The sequence below is a fragment of the Morone saxatilis genome, unplaced genomic scaffold, assembly GCF_004916995.1.
Source record: "Morone saxatilis isolate NCDOM2014 unplaced genomic scaffold, NCSU_SB_2.0 Contig20, whole genome shotgun sequence".
NCBI classification, from domain to species: Eukaryota; Metazoa; Chordata; class Actinopteri; family Moronidae; genus Morone; species Morone saxatilis.
In genome coordinates this window covers 3,866,078-3,890,735 of record NW_023339763.1, presented here as the reverse complement: position 1 = coordinate 3,890,735, position 24,658 = coordinate 3,866,078, and the positions used below count along the sequence as shown (strand labels likewise).

Below are 24,658 nucleotides of genomic sequence, written 5' to 3'. Positions count from 1 at the left end.
TAGACTGACAAGTACTCTGTTTTTCAAAGTTGCTCCATCATCACTGATGTTTCCTGTTTTGAAGCTGCATGAAAAATAAAATGATTTTTTTTAAGCACAATAGAGCCTGTCAGGCTGTTTGCATAAATAGTTTCCATGCTAAATTGAAAATATTTTATTATATAAAATTTGCATTTTATGTCATAGGTGTGTTTTGTAGGCCAAGAAATGTAAACCTTTTGCAACATGGGGAGTGCAGCAGTCTGCGGCACAATATTGGACGTTTTGTAGTCATTTGAACCACTTTTCTACATTTGTTTAAGCACACTTAAGCTTTTTAGATTTTTTTTGGGGGGGATGTGCTTACCTCCTCAACCTCATGCAGTATTAAGTACAGAGCAGGAACCAGGTTGTGGTTAGCATGGCATGAAGACCGGAAGCAGGCGGAAACCCCTTGCCTGACTCTGCCCAAAGTGAAAAATACATCTGCTAAAGGAGTTCATTTGCACAGTTTAGCTTGTTTTCCTCTCTTTCCTCTAACAGCGTGTCTACGCAGGAGGTGTAGTGTGAGCAGCAGAATCTGGATGCATTCACACACAGTATTGAGTGTAGTTCACCCATGTTTTGCGGGCACTCAGAGTCCAGTACACAATCACTCTAGTCACGCATGTAAAATGGGAGACAATAGACTCTGGGCTACGTAGTACAAGTGAAATATGAGCTGCTATGTGGTCTGTGTGGACAGTTACAGTGAATCTGTTCTGTCATACCTGTGTGAGACGGACAACTGAAAAGTCTTTACTGAGCCCTACAACACAAGTTTGTTTGACTTGTACATTTGTGATTTTAGGGGGATTTATGTACTGTACCCATTTCTTCACAAACAACAGCTTATCCCTCCATCCAGTCCATCTTTGCTATGGCGCAGGTTTCCAAATACAATATTTCTATAGGTCTCTGTGCAGGTTGTACCAAACAACCTCACTGTGATAACAAGACTCTGAGAAGCCAGTAGACCCAGCTGTTGCTCACCAGAAAATTTGTTTCAGTACATAAATCCCCCTAAAAGCACAAATTGTAGTTTTTGCACAGAACGGATCACACAAACGAGATACAACGGGCAGTGAGCTTTAGAGGTGCTGTGAGTTACGTTTTTTTATGTTGGACAGAGGCAGGCTAGCTGGTTCCCCCTGTCTCCAGTCTTTACACAAAGCTATCCTCCCTGACTGTAGCTCAGTACTTATTGATATTGAGCTCACTCTTTGAAAGAAAGAAAATATTCCAAAATAGCCTTTAAATTCCTACTTTATTTCAATAAAACATCCCTATACTTTGCTATAAATACTATTAAAAATCTGCGTTATAGTCTGAAGTGTTCTAGACTTTATAGTAGACTTAAGCATGGACCAATCTGAGCCTTCTGTTCACCATCTCTGTTCTTCTGCTGTTGTAACTCTGCCCTGCAGTGCTTTGATCCAATGAACCCTCCCTGTTAATCAGTTCAAACAGACCTCTGATCAAAGAATGAAATCCTCCTGAGCTCTGAAAAAGCCCTAAGCTACAACTTTTAAAATATATACTTTGTGCTATACAGACAGTACATCATTAACTTGATAGAAACAAGGCCGGACTTTTTTGAGCCATGTTTACTTCCCTCCGCTCTTCCTCTGGTGTGAAATCACTCATTTAAGTTTTTCACCGCCCACTACTTTTTTAACTTTGTTTGTCCACCATCAATGCTTTGCTGAAAGGTGAATGATTATGTGAATTATAGAATGCTCATGTTAATGATGGAAGATAATGGTGAGCAAAGTACAGTAAAGCTCAACAAAACATCTCCCTCTACATGTCCTTCCTTATCCTTTTTTTCCTTTGTAGTTTTTTTCTCTGAAACTGTAGGAACTGGACTCAAGTGACATTAATTAGCTAACACATACATACATAATTTAGTACTTTGATGAAATGGTCACCCTATAATGTCGTTGAGATGTCGTAAGGGAAATGTAATAAGACATACTGTAACAGCAGCTGCTAGAGCAGTGGAGAGAAAAGCACCAATTTAAGTAAAAACTGTTATGGATTTAGTTATTCTTTGGTTATTTCAGTCTGCTATCGAGTCACATCATGATGCATTAAGTGGCAAGACACAGATCTAAAGGAAAATGTGAAGCTTGCATTAAAATTCTACGTGGTCGCAATACATACGCAGATGATGTAAAGCGATAGAAACCTAAAGCAAGGAATCAATAAACATTGTTATCAGGGCACATGCAGACAGACACAGACGTGATATTTCCTAAAATCTGTCTTTTGGAGTAACTGTAGCACACTGTATGCAATCTACTCTTTATTCCGTTACCAAAAGAATGCCCTCTAACCCAAATCAGTGCCTTGTGAACATCATTTTTCCTTTCCTCTAGCTTTGTGGCAGTCGACACTGTATTGAACGCGTTGTACATGTCCTCACTCCAGTGAGCCATATTGATGACAGCTTTAGTGTGTCACAGACAGATGGGGGTGTTTGTTTTCAGAGAGTGATGTCGAGACAAATAGGCTGAGATCTCATCACGATGTGAGGAACCTTTTGTGGGTGGAGGCTCATACACATGGTTTGATCCAGCTTTCATTAAAAGGCTCTCAGGCTGAATGGCGGGATGGGTGTCTTGCTTTTGTGAAGGACTGACAGCAAGCGCTTCACTCTCAGCTAAAGGTGAGGTTTGGGTGGGATGATTCTCGTCACGGGTGGAGAGAGATTTAATTTGCCCCTTCACCACCAGTGAGACAGTTTCATGTTAGGCTTGTTGAACCTGAGGATTACAAGCCCAACAAGCAGGATTTTCATAACAGGAGGGCTGTTATCGCTCCTACATCACTTGCGTGTTTGCGATAGTAAAATGGAGTTCCCAACCAAAGTCTTTGGTATTTTTACACTGCACAGAGAAGCAAAATGCTCCAATATTCCATGTGCACGGCCATCAGAACAATCTGGTTACCTACCAAAAGCTTTTGATTGGTCTGAAGCAAATCTGCAGCCACTGCAATTATGGTTATTTGGAGGCAGAACCAAAATTGCAATCTCCTTGCACAAGCTCTAGGCTTTAAGGTAGAAGAAGAAAGCTGGCCAGAAAGAGCAGTGATTGTTTATTGACAAGACCTGCACACTGTTTTGATTCAGACAATCCCTGATTAATTCATAGCATAGGATAACTCCATCTAAATAAGCAGAAATGCCATTAGAAAACTGTCACTTCTTATCAGTTTTACGCGTCTCTTGTAACAAATGGAACCATGCATAGGGAAATAGTCTAATGTCAGATTAGTCAAGCACAAATCAATACATTTGTGAAGCTGTTGCATCAGCAAGACAGTCCAACTCAGTTTCCTACAAAATGTATTTGTATACACGACTAGTTAGCATTGCCAGATACTTTTTGGGAGAAATGTGATTGCTGTCTGGAATACATTCAATACATTCACTTAAAACTGTTTTCCAAACCATAAAGTGTGACATTATGCTAAACAGAAGGCTGTGTTGAATGGTCAGGCCTACAAAGGTTTAAGGAAATGTATTTATTATTATACAAAACAAGGTTGTACAATGAAATTAAATTATTTTTATGTACATACATATAGTAGTAGTCTAGTCCCGTGTTTGGCTTATAAAACCCTTGGTTAAGGTTCGGGAAAGATGGTGGCTCTGGTTAAATATTTAATAAGTCAATACATTCAGAGTTTCAACCAAGCCTTACACAAACCTTAACCAAAACATGAACAAAAAATGAGAAAACTCCTGCACACTTTCTCGCTTACTGCTGGAATATTTATGATGTTTTGATCCTACAAAACATAGAAGCTACCTCAATTACCCAATCAGAGGAGGGCCGCAGAAATAAGTTCAACTAGTGACAAAAACACACACACATTGCCATCCAGGTTAAGTGAATAAGACATCGTACTAAAGATTAGAAAAAGGTTAGAAAATGACATTTGGAAATCTTTCCTTATTACACTGTATATTGAACATTACTGCAACATCCATACAGTATAATTTTAGAAAGTATAAATAAGAGAGAAAAAGACTTATAAATGATAAATGTAACCATAAATATAAGGAAGAAAAAGAAGAAGAAAACAACTGACATTTTCAACTGAACATTTTTCCAGATTAACAGAATAGAAGAAAATATCATGATAAATAAAAAGTCCATTTGCTGCCTTTTCTTTTTTTCTGGAGCCTTTAATGGAAAACCTTAGATAAAAAGCTAGCAAGCTTGTCAAATTGCAATTTTTAGGGCAAGAATGAACTTGCTCAATTTGTAGATGTGTTCATTACAGAGAATGTGCTCATTGTGATGAGCAAATTCTGCAATACAGGTGGAATTAGATCAAACTTTGTTCTCTGCTGTGCAGAATGAGATGAAGATCTCAGAAGATTAGCTTGGTGCATCAATGCATCATTAGTTAGATTGAGGTAGAGCTCATCCAGGTGCCTAAAAATCCTTTTAGTTTTACAGAAAGATCCTTTTGGATTCAGGGTTTGTGACCAGACAAAGAAACTGTTTATAAAGGGATTATAGCTCTAAAGGATTAAATTGCAGCATGAGAGAATGATTCATATTCTGAGTTTCAGCTTCTTCACCTTGACTTTATTAAATGAAGAAAGGTATGAACCCAAACCGCTTATCATAATGGCTGGACAACAAAATTATATTAACCAAAACCACTAATAGTGATGGTGGATTGTATTTTTACAGCTTTTGTGTTGACATGAAAACCTGACTATCATTCTGGTTGCCTGTCCTTTCAAGCCATGACATTTATGTTGGTAAAGCACGGTAAAATTTCAAGTCCAGTCGTGAAGCTTAAGGTTGTAAACAGCACACTGTGACCTTTAAGATCCTGTCGCCATGTTAACTGCCTTGTTTCTGTCTGTCAGTATTAGATCTACTAATCAGACTGAAGGAGCTGTTTGGTCTGGTGACTGAATTAAATGTTATAAAGGGGCCTTTCAATCAATCATTGTGTCTGACAACTTATGTGAGCTTTGCTAAATGCATAACATTGATTACACTCCACTGGAAGCCAATAGCTGCATACTGGCTTTAATTCTGAAATCTTCTCGGTACAGCTTATTGGATGCTAAATAATTAAACCAACTAAGACTATGTAAAAAGTTCTTTAAAACTTCTTAAAAAGCTCTCCTGTCATTTGAACACAAGACAAGGAAGCCATGACGTTAATTTATGAAAAACATAATAACATGTTGTCTTTGTATTTTTATTTCATGTTTCACGAGAAGACAGGCCTTCAGAAATGGAGATGTAGAATATAAGCTTGAATAAAGAACAAATACTAATATACATCATCTGACAACTATTTACTTCTGGCTGCAGTGCTTCACAAATTCACAAAACAAAACCTTAATGAATATTTATTTTTTCCAGCTCAAGGGTCACTTAAGGAAAACTAAAAATAACTGCAGAACAGTGTGTGGACAGCTTACTAAATGGCATGTTTAATAATTAAAAACTATTCAGTAAACAGTTCCATTGCCAGAATTCTTTGTCATGCTGTGTTTTTCATGACTATATTACTGTAACTGATATTTGGCTTTTAATTTTGGCTCTGTTTTGTGTGTGTGCTTCTGTGCTCTGGCAGGGATGTGTTGGGCAATGTCGAGGTGATGCAGTTGGACTTCGAGATGGAGAACTTTACCAGCCTCTCAGTGACCAGAAGGATCAACTGGAACATTGACTACAAGGGGCAGAACCCGCCGCCAGATTCAGAGAAGGTTGTGACGGAGTTGACTGTAGTGCAGCGGGATATTCAGGCCATCATCCCTCTGGCTATGGTGAGTGGATGCATCTCCAGATTCATACATAGAATTTTCATTAAATTCAGATTCATTTACACTATTTAAAATGATTAAATATAATTACTTAAAGATATTTGACCATCTCAGATCTTTAAACATGTTAAGCTTTGATGAATGAATCAAAACTGAAATGCCCTGTTTTAAAAGGACATTTTCCACTTACGTTAACAAGCTTTAAAAATATAAGATATATGATCAATGAGCTGTCAGAATACGTAATGACATGTTTTGCTGTGGAGGCCAGTGGGTCTGATCTTATAAGTCTTGTTCCTTGATAAAAGATAGATAAGATACTTACTTAATTTATCCAAAGGGAAATTGTTGCAGTACTAAGTAGGAAAGAGGGCCTTGTCCTACATATTACACCTGCACTGCACAACTGTTTCTGTGCTACAATCTCATAATCAGAGATCTGTAAGAGCATTAATATGTGCTGGGGCAAAAGTAGCGGGACTTCTCTGAGGGTCACTATTCTATGTACACTATAACTTTAGCTTTAAATGTCTTTGTTCATGGCAGCCTACCCTAGTATATAAGTGAATATCATGTACAGAGCATCAGACATAATACAGACAGGTGTATTGTCATTACAAAGAAATCTAATCAACACCTACACTCTCTGGAATGACTAGCTGATTGTTAAGAAAGTCAACCAATCCCAGGACACTTAAGTGTCTATTACTCTTTTAATCGTGGCTCTCCTCCTTTGCCTTGTGAAAGGTGGCAATTAGTGAGGGTAGTAAACAGATTATGGGAACAAAGAGAAATTAATCAAGCAAGAGGTTCCGAGTACCTCTGGCTATGCCTTTCCTGCCTACTTCTTTCTCTTGTGGTGTTACTTCACTCACTTGTTTGGCTGAAACCAGTGAAAAAAATCCAAACCCACATGATATTTGCTCATTAAAAGTAACCGTGCATGTAAATAATATAGAAAAGTGCATAGGTGGCGTGTAGACAATGTCTTGCACTGGTTGAATGAGAGGGTTTTTCTGAGGACAGCACTTTGCAGTGTTTATGGTGGGTAAAGGTTATCATTGCTGCTCTCTCTCTCTCTCTTCAAGAACCATGATGTATTCACAGTGGCACATTGTTGTCTAACATAGGTCGTAAAATACATTATTAAATATTACTTACAATATCAAAACAAATTATATTTATTTCTGCGTATACCAAAGACCTATAAGGCTTGAAGCTTAGCAGAATAATGAGTCTTGGTTACCTGTTCTATATTAGCATAATTACACCTGTTCTTCTCCTATAGCTCCAATAAATATACTTGATCTGCACTTATGACTTTGTGTACTGCACATCTGTTGTACCATAAGGTTCACTTCATATCTCTGGTCCCCTTGACATTTGGGATTCACATGCATCTTGTATCCAGATGTGTTTAGCTGTGTTGCAAAATTAGATTTCTGCCTGTGTGACTTTCCCTTGTAAAATTTACAAGGCAGGAACTATCTGTGCTTTTTCCGTAGCTGCCTGCAACCTCTGCAGTCTATGTTGCTTGGTAGTTAGATCTACTGTATGGGTATGTGGTTATGTTGCTGAATAATTTTAATGCTTTTTACCTGCTGTTCCAAACACAGGACTCGCGTTAGTACTAGATGGAACAGTAGAAGGTGATTGGTATTGTCATCCTCTGCAATAACTTTAGTTGAAAGGGAATTTCAAGGACATCAGTAGTCTTCCTTGTCACTGTAAAAAGAAGACTTGGCCACATTTGTTTTGAAATGGAAAGAAGGGAAAATTATCTGTAACACAGTAAGCCCAGTCAGGCTTGATCAATTCAGAAAGTTTTCACACCCTGGGAATCCTCTGACTGCTTCCAATTAGTCTGTCAAGTATGGCTGACATTGTTCAATGATATAGTCACAATTCACTTCAAAACCAAATTGGAGACCATCTCAAAACATCAACTCAAACTCTAATTACTCTCTCTAAGTTGTCAAAGGCACAGTGAAAGGGATGCTGGTTGGGGAGAGGAATTTGGAAATTGTAAAAACTTTACTTTACTCATTTATTGATTTTCAAATCGGAGTCCTGCTAGGTCACCTGTGGTCGCCTTGAACGATGAGATTTAATCTATCATTTCAGTTGTGGTGACTAATTGGATAGTAAATTATATCAAAACAAAATGTGGACGTTCTAGTTCCCCCACCAGGAGAAGTGACACAGGTAAACAATGGTAACACCCATGATGCATGATTGATGAACTGAAAACAGGTGGTCTTATTAGAGCAAACAGAATGGACCAACTTTATCATTATGGCAGGTTGTTGAGAAGCTTAATGGGATGGTGTGTAGTGACAAGACTATTTGTTACAATCAAAAAGTTAAAAAATTACTTCACTGACCCTTGTAAACTTAAACCATAGAAGTGAATTTAATTATAACTTATAATCATATTGAGTTATATCAAATGGAAGGTAAATATCAATGCAGGGTGTAAAAGATCAGGTTGGAAAAATTATTTTTTGTTCATATTGGTGTGTGCCTTTTGATTATCGCCTGCTGGTTCATTTTGGTTTGGTTTTATAATTTAAAATGACTTTAGTGTTACCAATATGTAGTTATGTTTTACCTCTCCTACATATTTGACTTTGAACAGCCCTCAAGGCTATTTTAGTGTGAAGTGAATAATATAATGACTATGATTGATTGTTAAATGGAAGAGCAGTATTAATTGCTGTGAGTTTCCAGTATGGATTTGACCCTGCAGCAGCTGCTTATCTCTTAGCCCTTCAACACAATACAGCACTGAAGTACAAAAGGGATGTTGTATTGTATAACATCAGAATGTTACATTGGCCACGGTATATTCATCAAATCAAACAATGTGTCTGAAGGGCTTTCTATATAGGCGCTGCTCAGGTCAAAGAACCAAAGTATTTAATACAGAAGATGCAATACCTAACAAAAATAAATCAAAAACAAAAGAGAAACAAAATACTGGCTCTGAAGTTAGACCTTTGACTTCTTTTGCTGGAGAGTCATTTTAGGGTTAGCGGCAGACGCAAACCAACGAGCAGTTTTCAACTGGTGCCATACACCCACTGACAGCTCATACAACACATCAGCACTTTCAGAAAGTGCTGATATAAAGAGGTTGGAGGCGGTTCTGTCTCCAAAATACAAACACAATGCATTTTGTGGAACAAAGCAACAGAGATGAAGGTCTAAGGTTGACCCCTACAGTAACATTTGACTGAGGAACGTGTGAGGACGGAAAGAGACAAGGAAGAAAGAGGAGCCGGTAAAGCGACAGTAAAGAGAATGAAGACGAGGGTTTTTATGCTTGGCAGACCACAGATTGTGTGCCAACTACAGTTGACCTGCTGCAGATAAGGGGAGGAAGGAGGAAGAGAAAAGTGGAACTACCAGTGAATTTACAATGTGAAAAGAAAAACAATTCCAGAATGGTAAGGTTAAATCAACCCTGAGGCTTATTACACAGTTTAGGCCCCTATTAACACAAAGCCACCAAAGCCCTCTTTCACAGGACGTTCTTATTATTTTAAAAGGAGAGAGCTGAAGCAGCAAGAAAACACAAAGGATGATGCAGAGCAAGTGGGGTTATGCCAGATTCCCAACCCCATTAGCTGCTCTGTGCCACGGTGGCTACCAGATGTTAAATAAAAAATGATGTTTTGTGTCGCACCAACCCCACAGCTTGAAGTCACGCATTACATTTGTACACGTATGTATTTGTGAATTCATGAAGATACACATCTGGGAAAATGTATTGTTTACATTATTCAAAAGCATGTGGAAATGCTAGAAGTTACACAGAGCGTTTAAGTCTCACACGCTAAGTAACCTCGCCTCAGCGCTTGTTAAACGAAGACCCTGTGGGCAATTCCAACCGGGCTCCACAGTAATGGATTACATTTAATGGGATGACAATAACCACAAGCAAATTAGTATCAGCAATCTGTAAACACAGCTTAAATAAAAAGGAGGATTATTTGTTTTTCTAATAAACTGATTTAATGCATTTCCACTGCAATACAGCAGCATACTGATGTTGATTAGATGAATACAGTAATCCAGAAAAATTACAACACTGCTCAAATTTCAAGGTTTAAAAAAATATTATGTATCATTAACTCGTAACTGATCAACATAAAAAAGTGTGATCAAATACAACATCTGAGTGTGAATCTTAGAAGGAACATTTTCCTGTTGTGTTAATGAGAAATTATCCTTGTTGGATTCATTAAATTAATTAAGAAAATGTATGTAAAATGAAAAAGAACAGATTTGAGATGGTGAGAGCCCGGCTCATATCTCTCATAGTCAAGTGCTTTATTTTGTACTGCAGTGTTAAAATACATAAAGCCAAAATAAACCAATTCAGTTTACTGTGATAGTGGAATTACAAAATTTTTCTATTACCATTAAACAGGGTATCTAATAACTGTTTTGCTGCTTCATACAGAACATAGTAATTAAGTGAAATGATAGCTCTGTGCAGTGATGACTGATTTTTGTTCCAAGCTGAATTCAGGTAAGCATAATTAGTGCTCCCAAAGCAGCACACATGTAATTGTAAAGTGTCTTGTGTAGTTTAATACTTACCAGATGCCAAAACAGCAAGGGGAGCTTAGGGATGATGTCTTTCAATTAGGATTTCGCCCCAGAGTCCAGTCAATTATCCACAGAGGTCTGCTGTGCTTTGCTTCCCATAAATTGGCCATGTTTCATAAACTAAAGAAAAAGCTGTTCTGCCTAGCTTTAGTAACAAAAACATATTTAGGTATAACACATTTTGCTGTATTATTACAAATAAAAGAATTAGATAGGTTTGATCATGAGGTTCAGTCAATTAATTTGCTACTGACAAAAAACAACCACAGTTTGATATTTCACAAAATATAGTTTATTATACAGAAACAACGAATGGGGCCTGTGATGCGTTAGAGTTATAATCGACATTGTTCTGAATGGGAAGAAATGTTGATTATTGATTTTTGAAACTTGATCAAAACTAGATACAGAAAAACCGTAAATTTTTTTTTTGATCCTTATTATTTGAGTTGCTGCACATTTCACTGCTGCACTACATATACTTTTAATATTAATCTACTCTACTACACTAAGGAAATTCCTTCAGTATTTATGTCTTCAAGCTGTATAAGAGTTTTCATGTTTTTATTTTCAAAGTATTGGTCTGGAATTTGAGCTGTTACTGCTGCAGTGAAAGCTGTGATTGATTATACCAGTGGACTTCTGCATCCTTTTTATTGATCTGTGTAAAGCCTAAGCAGAGGTTAATTAACAAAGGAATGTCTGACAAAGCATTAATTTACTAATTAATGCTTTTCACTCAATGTATGATAGTTAATGTACAGCTCCAGCTATCTTACTGTACTTAATTAATGGAGTTCCCCAAGGTTCTATACTGGGTTTTCTTTTCTTTTCTGCTTACATAAATTATTCAAGAGTGAACCTGTGTGGAAATTCTCCTTGGTAAGGAGAATATATATATATATATATATACTTTTGAATCACATATAGGCATTAAACTATAGTCCACCTTTGCTATTTTTCAGTCTCTGCTTTTCCTAGTCAAGCTTGTGTTGGACGCAGATGTTTCTTAGTCGTTAATGCAAATGACAATCCTGTAGACATTTAGCAGTTTTTCAGAAAATCCACAGAGGAAAATGTGAATTAACATGCATTTTCATCAATTACTCTAAAGCAGTTATTGGGCCATTAAACCATTGCAAAAGAAAAGGGCCCAATGAGATGACTCCAGTGGACCACAAGCTTCAGTTGATGTTTAAGTCACATAATTCGTGTTTGTGTCAAATTAAAAATGTACACAAAAACAGGTAACCGTCGAGGGGAATCTGTTAATGTGGGCACTGTTACAAAATAAGAAATATGTTGTAAGTGTTACCTTTTATTAATTACCTATGTGACTTAAGAAATGTATGAGTGTCAGCCACAATCTCATACCTTAAGATGTTCTGCTATCTGTTTTGTGCTTCAGCCATTTGGAATAGCCTCTGAAAGAAACTGAAATTAAAGAAGTTTGCAACTCAAGTTGAATTAAAAACAGTTGAAGTCCATAGTAGATTACACTACTGGTAATTGCCTCTGTTATTACCAACTATATTAATATAGATTTTGTTTCACTTGTGGGTTTCTGTTGGTATATGTGTTGCTCTGTGCTTTATGCTCACTCTTACTCCTTTTTGTTGGCCCTCAAAAAGAAATAAATTAAAAGTTGTATATTTAGATCCTCTGTACATATTGCACCTGCTGTTTTGTCACTCTCGGTACTGTAAAGTTCAGTGTCATGCCTAAGGACCCTTTAGTTATTTGCTTAAGGCTACACATAACAGATGCCTTGACAGAACAACAATGCTAAATCTGTGTGTTATATTCCCTCTATGAATAAACATTGCTGGGCCTTGCAGTTGAGTGGGAACCCATGAAAAACTAGAGGTCGAAAAAAGGCTCATCCTTCATGCTCTACACCCTTATTTAGAGTTTAAGATGAGTGTTGGGCAGAAATTTAAATATACTATTTCTGATTTCAGAAAATGTACATGGTCTCAGTCTTTCTCCTGGGCCACTGCAAATGAGAAAAACATGGTACCCTTTTACAACTTACACTATCTGCTAAATAATAATGAATTGATTCAAACATCAACTGAGAGCCTGGTGTGTATTTTAATTGGCTGTTTGCATTCCAGTGGACTCAAAATAAAAATGCAGATGGAATGACAATGTTGGACTTGTTTAAGGCTAGTTTGGCAGTATTCAAGAATTTATATTTATCATTGCGTACAGCTAGCTGGATTTATCCCCATTTGATCCCTTTTGATATTATAGACTATATTAAAACACTGGGCAGCAATATAACGAATATTCTTTCTATGAACTCCAGCAAAATTGTAGAATACATAAGTGCGGGTCCAGACAAATGATCAAAAAAGGAGAAACTAAAGGCTTTTCTCTCATGCATGGTTTTCCTCATTAAAGAGTATCTTTATATATTAGTTCCTGAATAAATGGATTACCAAACCCCAAACTGTTGAGTAGCGGTTAGGCTATTATAGTGAGAGCCATTAATATGAACAACTGAGAAATTCTCCATGTTCTCTGTGCTTATTTGGCCCTAATTAAAACCATACTCATGCCATACTTTTTTTTCTCAAATTCCCTCATGGCAAAATTATTCACATTAAAATGATAATACAGCTTCCTGAGCAGAGTAATAAGCAAAAAATTGGTAATGGAGGTGCACTGAGCATGCACGACGCAAAGGGAATTTTATAAATGGATGAAATCATGAGAAAAAAGACTTTTTTTATATTAACTTAACACTTTTCACTTCCACATTATGGTGACAGCATCACTTCCTGTTGCATTTTTCAGAGTCATTGTGCACTTCAGTGAAACATCTTTGATAAGAGGAACTCATCCCTAATGAGATTCCTGCTGTGACAAAACTCATTTTTTCTGACATCCAAGTCATATGTGCTCACTTAAAGTAATACAATGAGTAGTTGCATCAGTTCCTGTCCATTGGTACAGTAAATGTCATGTCTTTTTTGTTGAAATTTAAGCTTGATGCTGTGATTTACTTAGTAGGACCCCATTAAACCATGTCTTTCTTAAAATGATTAAGGTTAAGACTATTACGTTTCTTGAAATTCTGTCCTATTCAACTCCATTTAAGTTACTTCCGTTTGCTCACTAGTTGAACAGAGTACTTGAAATGAAAATGTCAGTTGATGAAATCCAATGAAAGATGTCTCAGTAAAATGAGTTCTGGTCTGCCACAGAGACTATCACCTGGGAGACTCAGGAGCCCTGGTGGTAATGGTTTTAAATATGGACATCCGTAATGCTGATGAAATATCAAGGAAAACCACTTTCTACCTCTCACTGCAGCATGAATATCATGTCTACCTTTTTCCTCCCTCAGGACACTGAGATTATCAACACGGCCATTCTGACCGGACGCACTGTGGCCATTCCTGTCAAAATGGTCTCCATAGAGATGAATGGAGCAGTCACTGACGTCTCAGCCTTTGTGCAGTGCAAGTCCTCCAATGAAGACATTGTTAAGGTACAGTAAACATGATTCCCTCAATCTCTGTATCTGGAAGAAGATGTCCATTTAGAGAATTTAATCCCTTTACTCTTTCACTAATACGGGGAAGTGGCCCAGCACCGCAGTCACAACATCAGGAAAGCATACACTCTTCATTTTTGGCTGCTCGATATGTACCTGTGATTTGATTCTTTCTTTCTGCCTCAGATAAAATCAATGGGTGTTCATAAAACTCTACAGATAAATCAATGTGGTTACAAGGGAGCAGTAAAAGCTCCAGTAAATGCTTTTTGAAGCATCACATCTGCTTGTCAAAGAGACACCTTGTTCACAGAGTTCTGCTTACCTGATGTGCTGTAGTGCAAAGCCATGTTGTTCACTTAAGTGTGATGGCTGCAGGCAGATATAACACCGGTGTCCCAGGATGCAGGGGACAATCACTGCTCACGCTCACAGGGAATCCAAGCTGAGAGTACAATATCAAGTCTCGTTTGTTGATTAAATAAATTAAAGTGGGATCACAACAACTTGCAGAGCACATTAGAGGGTGTGATTACGCACTTATTATTTTCTCCAGTCAATTATGATCATAATAGATTGCACTATATGCAGATTGCATAATTGTATAGGCAGAACTGTGGATCATATTAAAAGTGTTGGTGTAAGGGGAGATGTGGCACTAAAAGAAGTAAACAGCATGTACTGTATATCATTATATACAAAACAGTCCAGAGAGCCTCATTCCTCCTCTCAGGTTTGCTCTCCTGCAACTTCTATAATACTAATATAATAACCTTAAAATGGGTTACAAGAAAACATTACAACAATAAAGGGATCACATAAAAACAGAAAATGTAAAATAAAGGATTTGCAGAATGCACGTGTGGAGAAAAGTACCCAGAAAAGCACCTTGTTGAGTTCACATCTCAAGTAATACCACTGAGTGCATAACAGTGGTCCAGTTCCATGTTTCCCATGAAGGAAATGTAATCAAACCTAAACTGAAAATGCATTTCATTTCAAGGACAGTTTTTAGGCATGACAACTAAAATTAGTAACTTATTTGAGATTATGTACTTGTTTGAGCCTTTTCCTTTTGTTCTTTGATTGGTTTGTGAGATTTAGAACTCCATAAGATTCTCAAGGTGTGTCACATACTTCCAAACACGCTTTCACCCATTTTTTCAACATTCATTCGGTGTTGGAGACGAGCGTTTGTTGCACGAAGGGTGAAAATTGCAGCATGATGAACGAGGATGTTGATTGTGCATTCTCTCTGCTGCCATACACTCACTTTCTAATTACCAGGAGGTTGACTGTCCAAGCAAGTATTTTGTGAACAAATAAAGTCTGCCAGTGGCAAGGTGTCTCAAAGTGTAAGCAATCTCACCACAGGGTGTTTTAACCTACCTCCCTGGATAAAGATGGATTTAACCAGGGTATCTGGCCAAAGGTAGCAGTATTTCTCAAAATCGTATTTCTCCGACTCAATATCCTCCTCATGTAAAGCTTCCTATTGGAAAACTGTAAATACGAGTAACGGCTGCATGTGAATACATACACACACACAGTGGGAAACAGCCATAAGGCATGAGATGTGACTCGCAGTATGATCAACTTCTCAGGTTTGTGAATTGTCTTCCAATAACAGAAATCTTTATGCTTAATACTGAACTCAGTCTGTGTCGAGAAGCCTTTTGTTCATTGAATAATAAAACTATCATATCAAGTCAGACTAATGAAATCCTTTTTGGTGGGTTACCTGCGCCTCAAGGTCAGGTGAGGCAGGTTTGATTGTAGATTTTACAGACTGAGGCCAGGAAGCCATAAAGCCGAATCAGATACCGACTTCAATCATATCATTTGAGACTGGCCAGTATCTGTTCTTATTAAAGAGCAGTATCTGTCCAATATATTTTCACTCTGATATACTGGACTAGCCCTTATGTTTACTGCCATGCAATTCTGATACCTGAAGGAGAACAAATTAAACTGTAGTTTAACTCATAGCAGGGTTCAAGATCAGTGAGTTTCCTGTGTAGACGTGTTTCTTAAAGGCGGGAGGGGCTCCAGTTGTGGTGTATTGCATTCTACTGTCAATAGAGAAGAACAGGTGTTGCATTGGGGTGGCTGGCCTCAGCACGTCGTTTATCATTTTTCATTATCCATTAAAGACAAGGCGCTGGGCCATGTGATATTGAGTGGGCTTGCTTCAGTGCCCCTGCCATTGAACATTCGAGGCTAATTTAAAATGAGCCCTTCAGGCCCAGGAAATACACGAGTCATGACAGTTCAATAAAACGTCCCCCCGAATACAGAAATAAAAGATTCACGGAGAGCCCGACAAAGGAGGAACACTCCATTACTTCCAACTCACTGTTGGGGGGTTTTTTTTATACCACATACATTACTGTCATGCCAAAAGTCACGGCAATCTATTCTAATCACATTGTCTTGTTTTAGTTATGGCAAGCTGGTTGGTTTTTTTCTCATTCATTCATGAGTGGTGCAAAATACATACACTACAAAGCCTTCCAGTACCCTGTCAGATCTCCAGCTGGCCTCGTGACTTGAGACTGCAACTCAAACAGCATTTAAACTAAAATTATTTTCAAGACTTCTTCCCTGAATAAAGCTTTATTTTCAGCTCAGCGCTCTTCTCATTTAGATGTTTGCCAACCCACAGGCGGTTGCATTTTTTCCCCCAACTTTCAGAGTAAAAATAGGTGAGAGGCTGTCATTTTTCTTTACTGGAACTTTTATTTATTTCTTGAGTTCTTTCTTCTTCGGAAATAACTAAGCTGCAGTGTGCATCAAGAGCCTATAGCAGATAAGCCAATCCTGTGTGTGCACAGTTGTAGCTGTGTGTGTGTGTGCATGTGCAGGAGAAATTATTAAGGCACCCTAGTTGTACAAGGCGGGAAAGGATAAAAAACAAGCTGTGAGAGTGTGTCAGGGGGGTTGGGGGGACTTGCCGGCCATCATAAGCAACAGAGACCAACCCCCATCCCCCAGCTGATCATCCTCTGCCCTGGCACTGTGAATCATATAATCCAACTGAAGACAGAGATAAGGCCTTGCGTCTGCACATCACATCTCATGCCTGTGGTCATCCTGCACGCATGTTGTATCTGACTGAAGGCTACTGGTCATTGCAACACTTTCATATTAGTATGACACATTTACCTTTAGCGCACCAATAAATTTAGCATTTAATAGACCAGAAATGAGCTAATAACAGCAGGGACAGCTCTTGTTTTGCTGTGTGCTTAAACATCCCTGCAGCTCAGGATGGAAGTGCTTTTAATTTTTAGCTTGAAGTTGCAGCAACAATTGTGCAGGGGATGCAAGGATGTCAGGTGACATCTAGAACTTGATGAGATTAATTTCTTGTAGTAAATATGTACAATCCTAATTTTAAAGAGTCAGTTTACCCAATTAGCGAAAAAACGTTCTCACTTACCTGGTAAAATCTAGCCATTCAGATTCATTATATTTCCAAACGTATGCTGACACGCCCACATTTTGGTCTGGGGTTGTTATTCATGGTTTGGGCTTGGCCACTTAGTTTCCATTAACATACAATGATATTTTTTGATAATAGAGTGCTTCTAACTTTGTGGCACATTTTGTGGAAAGCCTTTTTCTATTTCAGCACTACAAAGCTCCCATGTACAAAGCCAGGTCTTTAAAGAAACAGTTTTCCCAGTTTGATATGGAAGAACTTGACTGGCGGGCACAGATCCCCAACCTTAACCCTGTTCAAAGCCTGTTGGATGAATTGGAACAGTGACAGCAAGCCAGGCCTTATCGGCCAACATCAGAGTTGGGCCTCACCTCAAAAGCATTTCCACGAGAGCAGCGGTTTTTATAGCAGCATATTAGTTGTTGGATATGGAAACCAAATTCTATAATATTCTATTCAACCCTTTAAAGTATACAAATTACTGCTTTGAAATATGAAATAAATAATAATATGAGGATTTTTTTTTTCTGTTTCCAAGAGGCTCAGTCCCAGCTTTCCAGAACAACAGATCACTCTCACACTCAACATCATTAATCCTACCAACAACAGGCTAATGGGGGCTGGCTCATTTAGCTAACAGAGCTAAATGAACTCATTGGTTGCACTGCTCTTGAAGCCAGCACACATCCATCACATGAAGAAAAGCTTCACAACAGCTCCAAGACACAATCCCAGTAATGCTAGCCATATGTCAGCTTTCATTCAGTGTTCATTTAATACATACGTTATCCCTAACTGGAAACTCCACTTGGCAGAATGTTGTGGCAATTAATTTAGTGAATATTTAAATTTGAAAAGAAAATCTGAGATAATTGTGGTTTCTGTTTTGAGGCACATGCCTTGCAATGTCATGCCAAGATGGCTCATTTTTTCTCTGCGACTGATTTATTCTTTGTTATGTGTGTTTGACATTGAAACGTGGGCGAGAAATCACTTGACTTCTCGTAGTCTGTTTGATACACACACAAGGACTAGTGTGTAGGAAGGATTTAGAGTGATTTACTGGCAGAAATGGAACATAATATTCATAAGTATGCTTTCATGCGTTTATAATTGCCTGAAACTCACAATCATTGTGTTTTTTTTTTATTTATATTAACAGTGGGAGCATGTCCTCTTCTACAGAGCCTGCCATATTGCATCGCTACATTTCTACACTAGCCCTAAAGGCCACCGTGGGTTGTCCTACATGCGTGGAAAGGGAGGGATGAGTAGAGGAGTATTCAGTTAGTTGCAATCTGCAATCTCCCTGTTCGATGCCACTAAATCCTAGACTGGTCCTGTAAAGGGGCTCAGAGTGTAGGAACAACACTAAAACAAAAGCAGGTTTTAAGCAGCCCAGCTGAGCATTCATTTCTGACCACCTCTGGGATAACTGCAATTCCAACATGGAAAATAGTTTGAATGCTTGTCTGCATCTGGTTTTGTTCTTTTTGTCATTTTTGTAGACACCTTTATTGTATTTTTTGTCAGCTTGTACATCTGCAACACATACCATGTAACCGTGGCAACTGGGGTTCCAGTCCAGTATATTGCGTGTCATCCCCTTCCTCTCTTGATCTTTGCAGCTGTCAAATAAAAGCAACATGTCCAACATACTCTCTCTAAAATAATATATATATATATATATATACGGTGCTGTCAGCGCATCTGAAGTTGTCTATCAACCACCTACAGCACATAATAACTCCCCACAAAAGCCGGAAAAGTCATTAAAATGGGACATGAGATTGTTATTGTGTCATTGTAATGACACATTCTTGCTCACATCACTAATTCCTTGTTGATTTTCTGCTTATTTTATTCAGACAGAATACTGGTTTATTAATGAAAGTGTGAATTATGAATTACAGTCTTATTTTCCACCCTCATAATCAGTAAACATGTCTCTCAAACAGAGCCAAAAGAGAGAGTATTGACTTAGACTTATATTCACCAGGTGGCCAGAAACACAACTCTAAATGAATAAAGTTTTATCAGGCTGGAAGGGTCTATCAAAATATGCTGTGGAGTTGCATTATGGGAAGTGTAGGATGCATTGTTTTTAGATCTTTATTCATACTAAGGACTAAAAGTCAGGATATCTCTGCCTCGGCTGCATCGATTTTTACCATTATTTTTGTAATTGGTCTTTTTTAAGTCCCTTAACTTAATGGAATTTTAGTGCTAAATTGCTGAAGGGGTATACTTAAGGAGCCATGTGAAAATATTGAACCTGCCTTAGCAGTCCAATTGCTCAAGATGAAAAAAAATAATGGCTTAAGTTCCAAATTGTATTATTTGACTAATGTGTTTAACTGCTATTGGCACAGGATGTGGATGGACAGAGATTTTGCGTATTAGTTGCACATTGTGAATGGTCACATCATATTAGAATGCCATTAAAGCATTGCTTGCTTGAAGGACAGAAGCTGCTGCCTTTACTAGAACCATTTGGGAAATTAATTCAGTTAATGTTATGGAATAAATGTGTGAAAGGTCCTTAGGTGTCCTCACCTTTATTAACCTAGCCAGTCTTTCACTCTGCATCATGTGACCGGTACACGACCGAATGCAGGCAGCACTTGTCCTGATGATCTGTCTCCACCCAGGCAATCTGCTGGCACCATGGAAGATGCCACAGCACATTAGCAGCAGTGTGACGGCATGTGGCGGCTCAGTGTGTGAAAGCCCTCCTCAGCAAGCCCCCACAGGGCCACTGATACCCAGAGTTGCTAACAGCTTTTGACTTGCAATTAGCCGGCCAAGTTTATCAGCAGCAATAGCCGCAGGAGCTGAAGCGGCACTGCAGCTAGGGCTCGTTTTCTGTGTGTGTGTGTATGTGCGTGCGAGTGTGGGCCTTAGGGTTGAAGGGAATACATGTCAGGCAGATGTTCTCGACTCACTCTTATACAACAAGCTTTGCTGTGATTAATCAAGGTGGCTGGGGTCATTGTGTTGAGTTACTTCTTTTTCATTTGTAACTCGCTTCATACAGATAAGACTGCACATGAGCAGATGGAGCAATAACACACAAAAGCTGGATACTGTGGTTGCACATAAGGTCAAACCCTGCAAAATTGCATTAACTGAACCAGAGGGAAAGACTGTCATCTTAAGAAGTCCTTCCACCACCCACCCCCCCTCTGGCCTGTCTGTATGGAGGGGGAATTATATTACCCAGACCTCCTCCCAGTTATGATGAATCCCCAGCCCTGAGAAGACTGGCCAGCCCGACCTCCATTTGCGGGAGATTAGATCCTCTGATTACAATGCCAGCTACCTCCCACCACTAGATAAATCTTCGATGGGAGCCCAAAAGCAAAGCCCTCCAGATCCATTGCAGTTAATAATTTAGTGTTAGAGGGGGACAAGTATTTATGATAATTCAAATTGAGCTGGAGCTTTTTGACTAGATGGGAAAGCTAAAGAATGGTTTAAAGTTAAAAATGGCATTTGCTAAGACTTAAATTTAGAAATTTCCATATATTGTGTCCATACTCTGTGTCATTGCTGTGTCAGAAATTATATCACATTACATGAATGTCTCGTGAAAGGTGAATATGTTTATTAATGTGCCATGTAGATGTTATCAACTAAAGTTCATATGAAATGTCGCACTGCTGCCAGCCTTCATATGATATGAATTATGTGTTTGCCTAAAAGCTTTTGTTGCCATATTATTATGTGTCTGTCTAAATCATTATGCTGAGAATGGGCAAGAGAGGTGGTGGGGTTAGGACGTGGTCTGCATGCCTAATTTGCACTGTACATGCTTAACAAACACTGGGTTACTTAGAAGCACTAATTTGACTGCATAAAAGATGCAAATTAGATTAGAGAACAGCCCATAGCCAGTAAGCATTGTTTACAGCAGTGGTTCTCAGCACTGTGCCATCAAGGCCAGCGAGTCTGCGGGTGGAATGAAGACTCTATGACTCTTGGTGGCATACGGTCCACAGTGTGATAAATATTAACATACAGCCTCATTTAAGAGTTGTTTCAACCAAATTCCAAACAAAATACACAGCATTTTCTTGTTAATTCCTAATGGTGTCAAGGAGATAGTTTTGGTTTTAAGTGTGTGGGTTTTAGGATGTATCAGAAACCTGATTAAGCAAAATATTGTTTCTGTTAAGAGAAGTTATTTTTTATATTTCAGAGACAGATATCTCAAAACCTGGCAGGTGAACTAGTGATACCTCTAGAGGGTTTGTTTGTTTTTTAAATTTGGTGGAATGGATTCTTTAAACACAATATGAAAGCATTGGTAGCAGGCACGGAGCCGATGGCTCATTGTGGAGGGGGCAAGGATCTGTAGTAGGCCCACAAGACAGATCCATGGGGAAACTTGAGGAGACTGAAGGGCAGAACAGAGAGAAATGCAGCTTCCAATGAACTGTGCTATTTCAGCACCATAGGCAGTGCCATTGATTTATTATTAAACAGCGACCTGCTGATATTTAGGCAGCACAACTGCTGATAGGCTATTTTAGAATCATGGTCGGTGCCATTAAGTTAACTTATCATTTATTGATCCCCATAGGGAAATTTGTTCTCTGCATTTGACCCATCGTAAGTTAGCAGTGAGCAGCCACCATGCAGCCTGAGGACCACCTCCAGACCTAAGCCAGCGCCTTGGTCAAGGGCACTGACTCGGGAATTAACGTACATTAACATTCAGTACATGTTGTTAATGCCGGGGGAAAGCAGACACCCAGAGAAAACCCACGCAAACGCAGGGCGAACATAGTCTTCTCTAATAATAATACTCAATAGTGCTGGAACCTCAGTCAGATAAACTAGCAGAGCAGGCAACCAAGGATAGGAGGCAAATAAATACACAGATTGTCATTCTGTGATGTTGGATGCCTACAAAATCAAGCCACATAATCACAACCACTAACAAACCTACAAGCGTGTTACTACAATAACCGAGCAGACATGGTGATCTTCATGGATTTTGCTGAGGGCCTGGGGCAGCCGCAACCTCTGCCCCCCCTACTTGCTCCACTACAAATTGGCAGCGATGCTTTATGTGCCCTGAACTTTCACATCACATTCACATACCTAAGAGATCCTTGTTGTGTATTTGCTCTGCTGACAGTATCAACCTTGAAACGCTCTGTGATGAATTGTAGCGCTGACAGCTGTATCCATATAGTGCAGTATATCATCACATATCACTTAGATCCTCTGCCACCGACGTGACCATTACCATATAGATGGTCTGACTTCTGACCCTGATCTGTCCTAGGTGTCCATGAATTGCGACTACGTGTTTGTCAATGGGAAGGAGACGCGGGGATCCATGAACGCAAGGGTCATCTTCAGCTACGAGCACCTGAGCGCACCGCTGGAGCTGACCGTTTGGGTGCCCAAACTTCCCTTGCAGGTGGAACTGTCTGACAACAATCTCAGCTTCATCAAAGGCTGGAGGGTTCCCATTCTGCCTGACCGAAGGTGAGGTCCTGTTCGCACATGTGTAATGTTATTGGAAAATTACAGTTTTTCAGGGTCTTATTTTCAGGCTAACTGCTGAGATTTGGGAACCTGGTAATATCAACAAAGAAGTCAGACGGGGTAAGACACATGAGCAGTCAGATGTTCAGACAGGTTGTAAACAGACCCCATCGCCAAACTTATTTAGAAGAAAAAACAAAGGTGAACTTTAAAAATATTGCTTAAACTGCCTGTTCATCACAGTTCACAGACAGACTTCCTGCTCCAACTTTGACCGACTGTAATAATAATAGTTGTGTGCAGACAGAATATTATTGTATTATAAAACCTCTTTCCTCTTTTTCCTTTTCTTATCTACACCCTATGGTAAAAGCAACAGAGCCAGAATGCATTAGGTGCAGTAGAAATTTTAAATGTGCTATTTTTGTACATGATTACCAGAGGACTCATTATCCAAAGAGCATGGAACACCTCAGTCTTAAACATTAGAAGCTAAAAAGCAGTCTAGCCTTCTCACTGTGATCCAGGATTTTATAGTTGCTCGTTCGGCTCCAATTAGATAGTCTGTCTCAGGTACACGGCAGAAATGTACCCTGCTGAATGAGGCTCTCAAGTGCAAATTGATCTATGTGGTTGTCATGTTTGCATCACACCCATCTGAACACATTTTATACAAGTCCAAGATGCACACCTAATTTGACTTTGAGTAAGTACACAGTAAGATTTTCCAAATAAATATTGTTTGTACTTTCAGACAGATAATCATGTTTTTGGACTAAAGAGCAGGCAATTTGGGGTGTTACTCAGGATTCAAAATGATGGTCAGAGTTTAACAATCGTTGTCACAGTTGTTTTAGCTGTGCTTCCACCACTGATGCAATAGTACAGCCACCCCTTCTTTCTGTGTGTATTGTACATTGAAACATTGCTTAGCTTTAAAATAATTCACATTTTCTTGTTAGCGCAACTGACTTCCTGTAAAGGTATCAGAGGTAAGCAGTGTCAGACACAAGAAATATCTATCCTAACCTCCATAAAATTACAGTTTAGACATAAAGTTTCACTCAAGAATGAGCCTTTAATTGCAGTTTGGAAACTAAGTAAACCAATTTAACCAGGTTGTTAAGCGAAGGTACGGACAAGTTTAACCTCTCTGCAGACATGAACAGTAGTCGGCTTTGCCCAGGAGCGTTTCTAGGATTTGAGGACATTCGAGGTTTAGCCCGTACCTCTGTAGGGGGATCCAGGGGGATACTCCCCCAGCAATTTCTTTCATAAACAAGCTCTATTCTGACGCTTTTTTATGCCCTGTGCCACCTTATTTACATTCAAAGTACATATATTTTAATAATGTGTGTGCCTACCTCAAATCCAGCTGTTTACTTTCCAGATTAATTATGAATTATGATGTTGTGAAGTATTAGTATTGTGAAGTATTGAGTAGAAACAGAATAATTCCCAACTGCTCAAACATTAAACATTTATTGGCAAGAGTTTGAAAAACAGTTAAATGTATTTATGTTAACATTAGTTTATTGGAATATTAACAAACTTTTCACACTCACAATTTTCAGACACAGTTTATGCAGTGTAATTCTGCACTGTTCACCTCTCCATCATTTGCTGCTTTCTTTTTCTCTCTTTGGTAAAACATTTTTACCATTTCAGTTCATTTTGGAGCTACGCTGCACCGTAATATGTTATGCAACATCAGGTTTGTTAAAGAATCAGGAAATCATTTTTTATAGCTAAACAACGGCAC

At 38.7% G+C, this 24,658-nt stretch overlaps 1 protein-coding gene across 2 annotated transcripts in view; it reads left to right on the top strand.

Moving 5' to 3' along the window:
• Positions 1-24,658, top strand: part of tmem132e (transmembrane protein 132E) — a 330,786-nt gene that overhangs the window by 278,450 nt on the left and 27,678 nt on the right. For both annotated transcript variants that reach the window (XM_035667107.1, XM_035667106.1), the window contains exons 4-6: positions 5,638-5,830; positions 13,800-13,943; positions 22,691-22,896. In XM_035667107.1, coding sequence (XP_035523000.1) covers positions 5,638-5,830; positions 13,800-13,943; positions 22,691-22,896 — 543 coding nt within the window. The remainder of the gene's footprint in view (positions 1-5,637; positions 5,831-13,799; positions 13,944-22,690; positions 22,897-24,658) is intronic.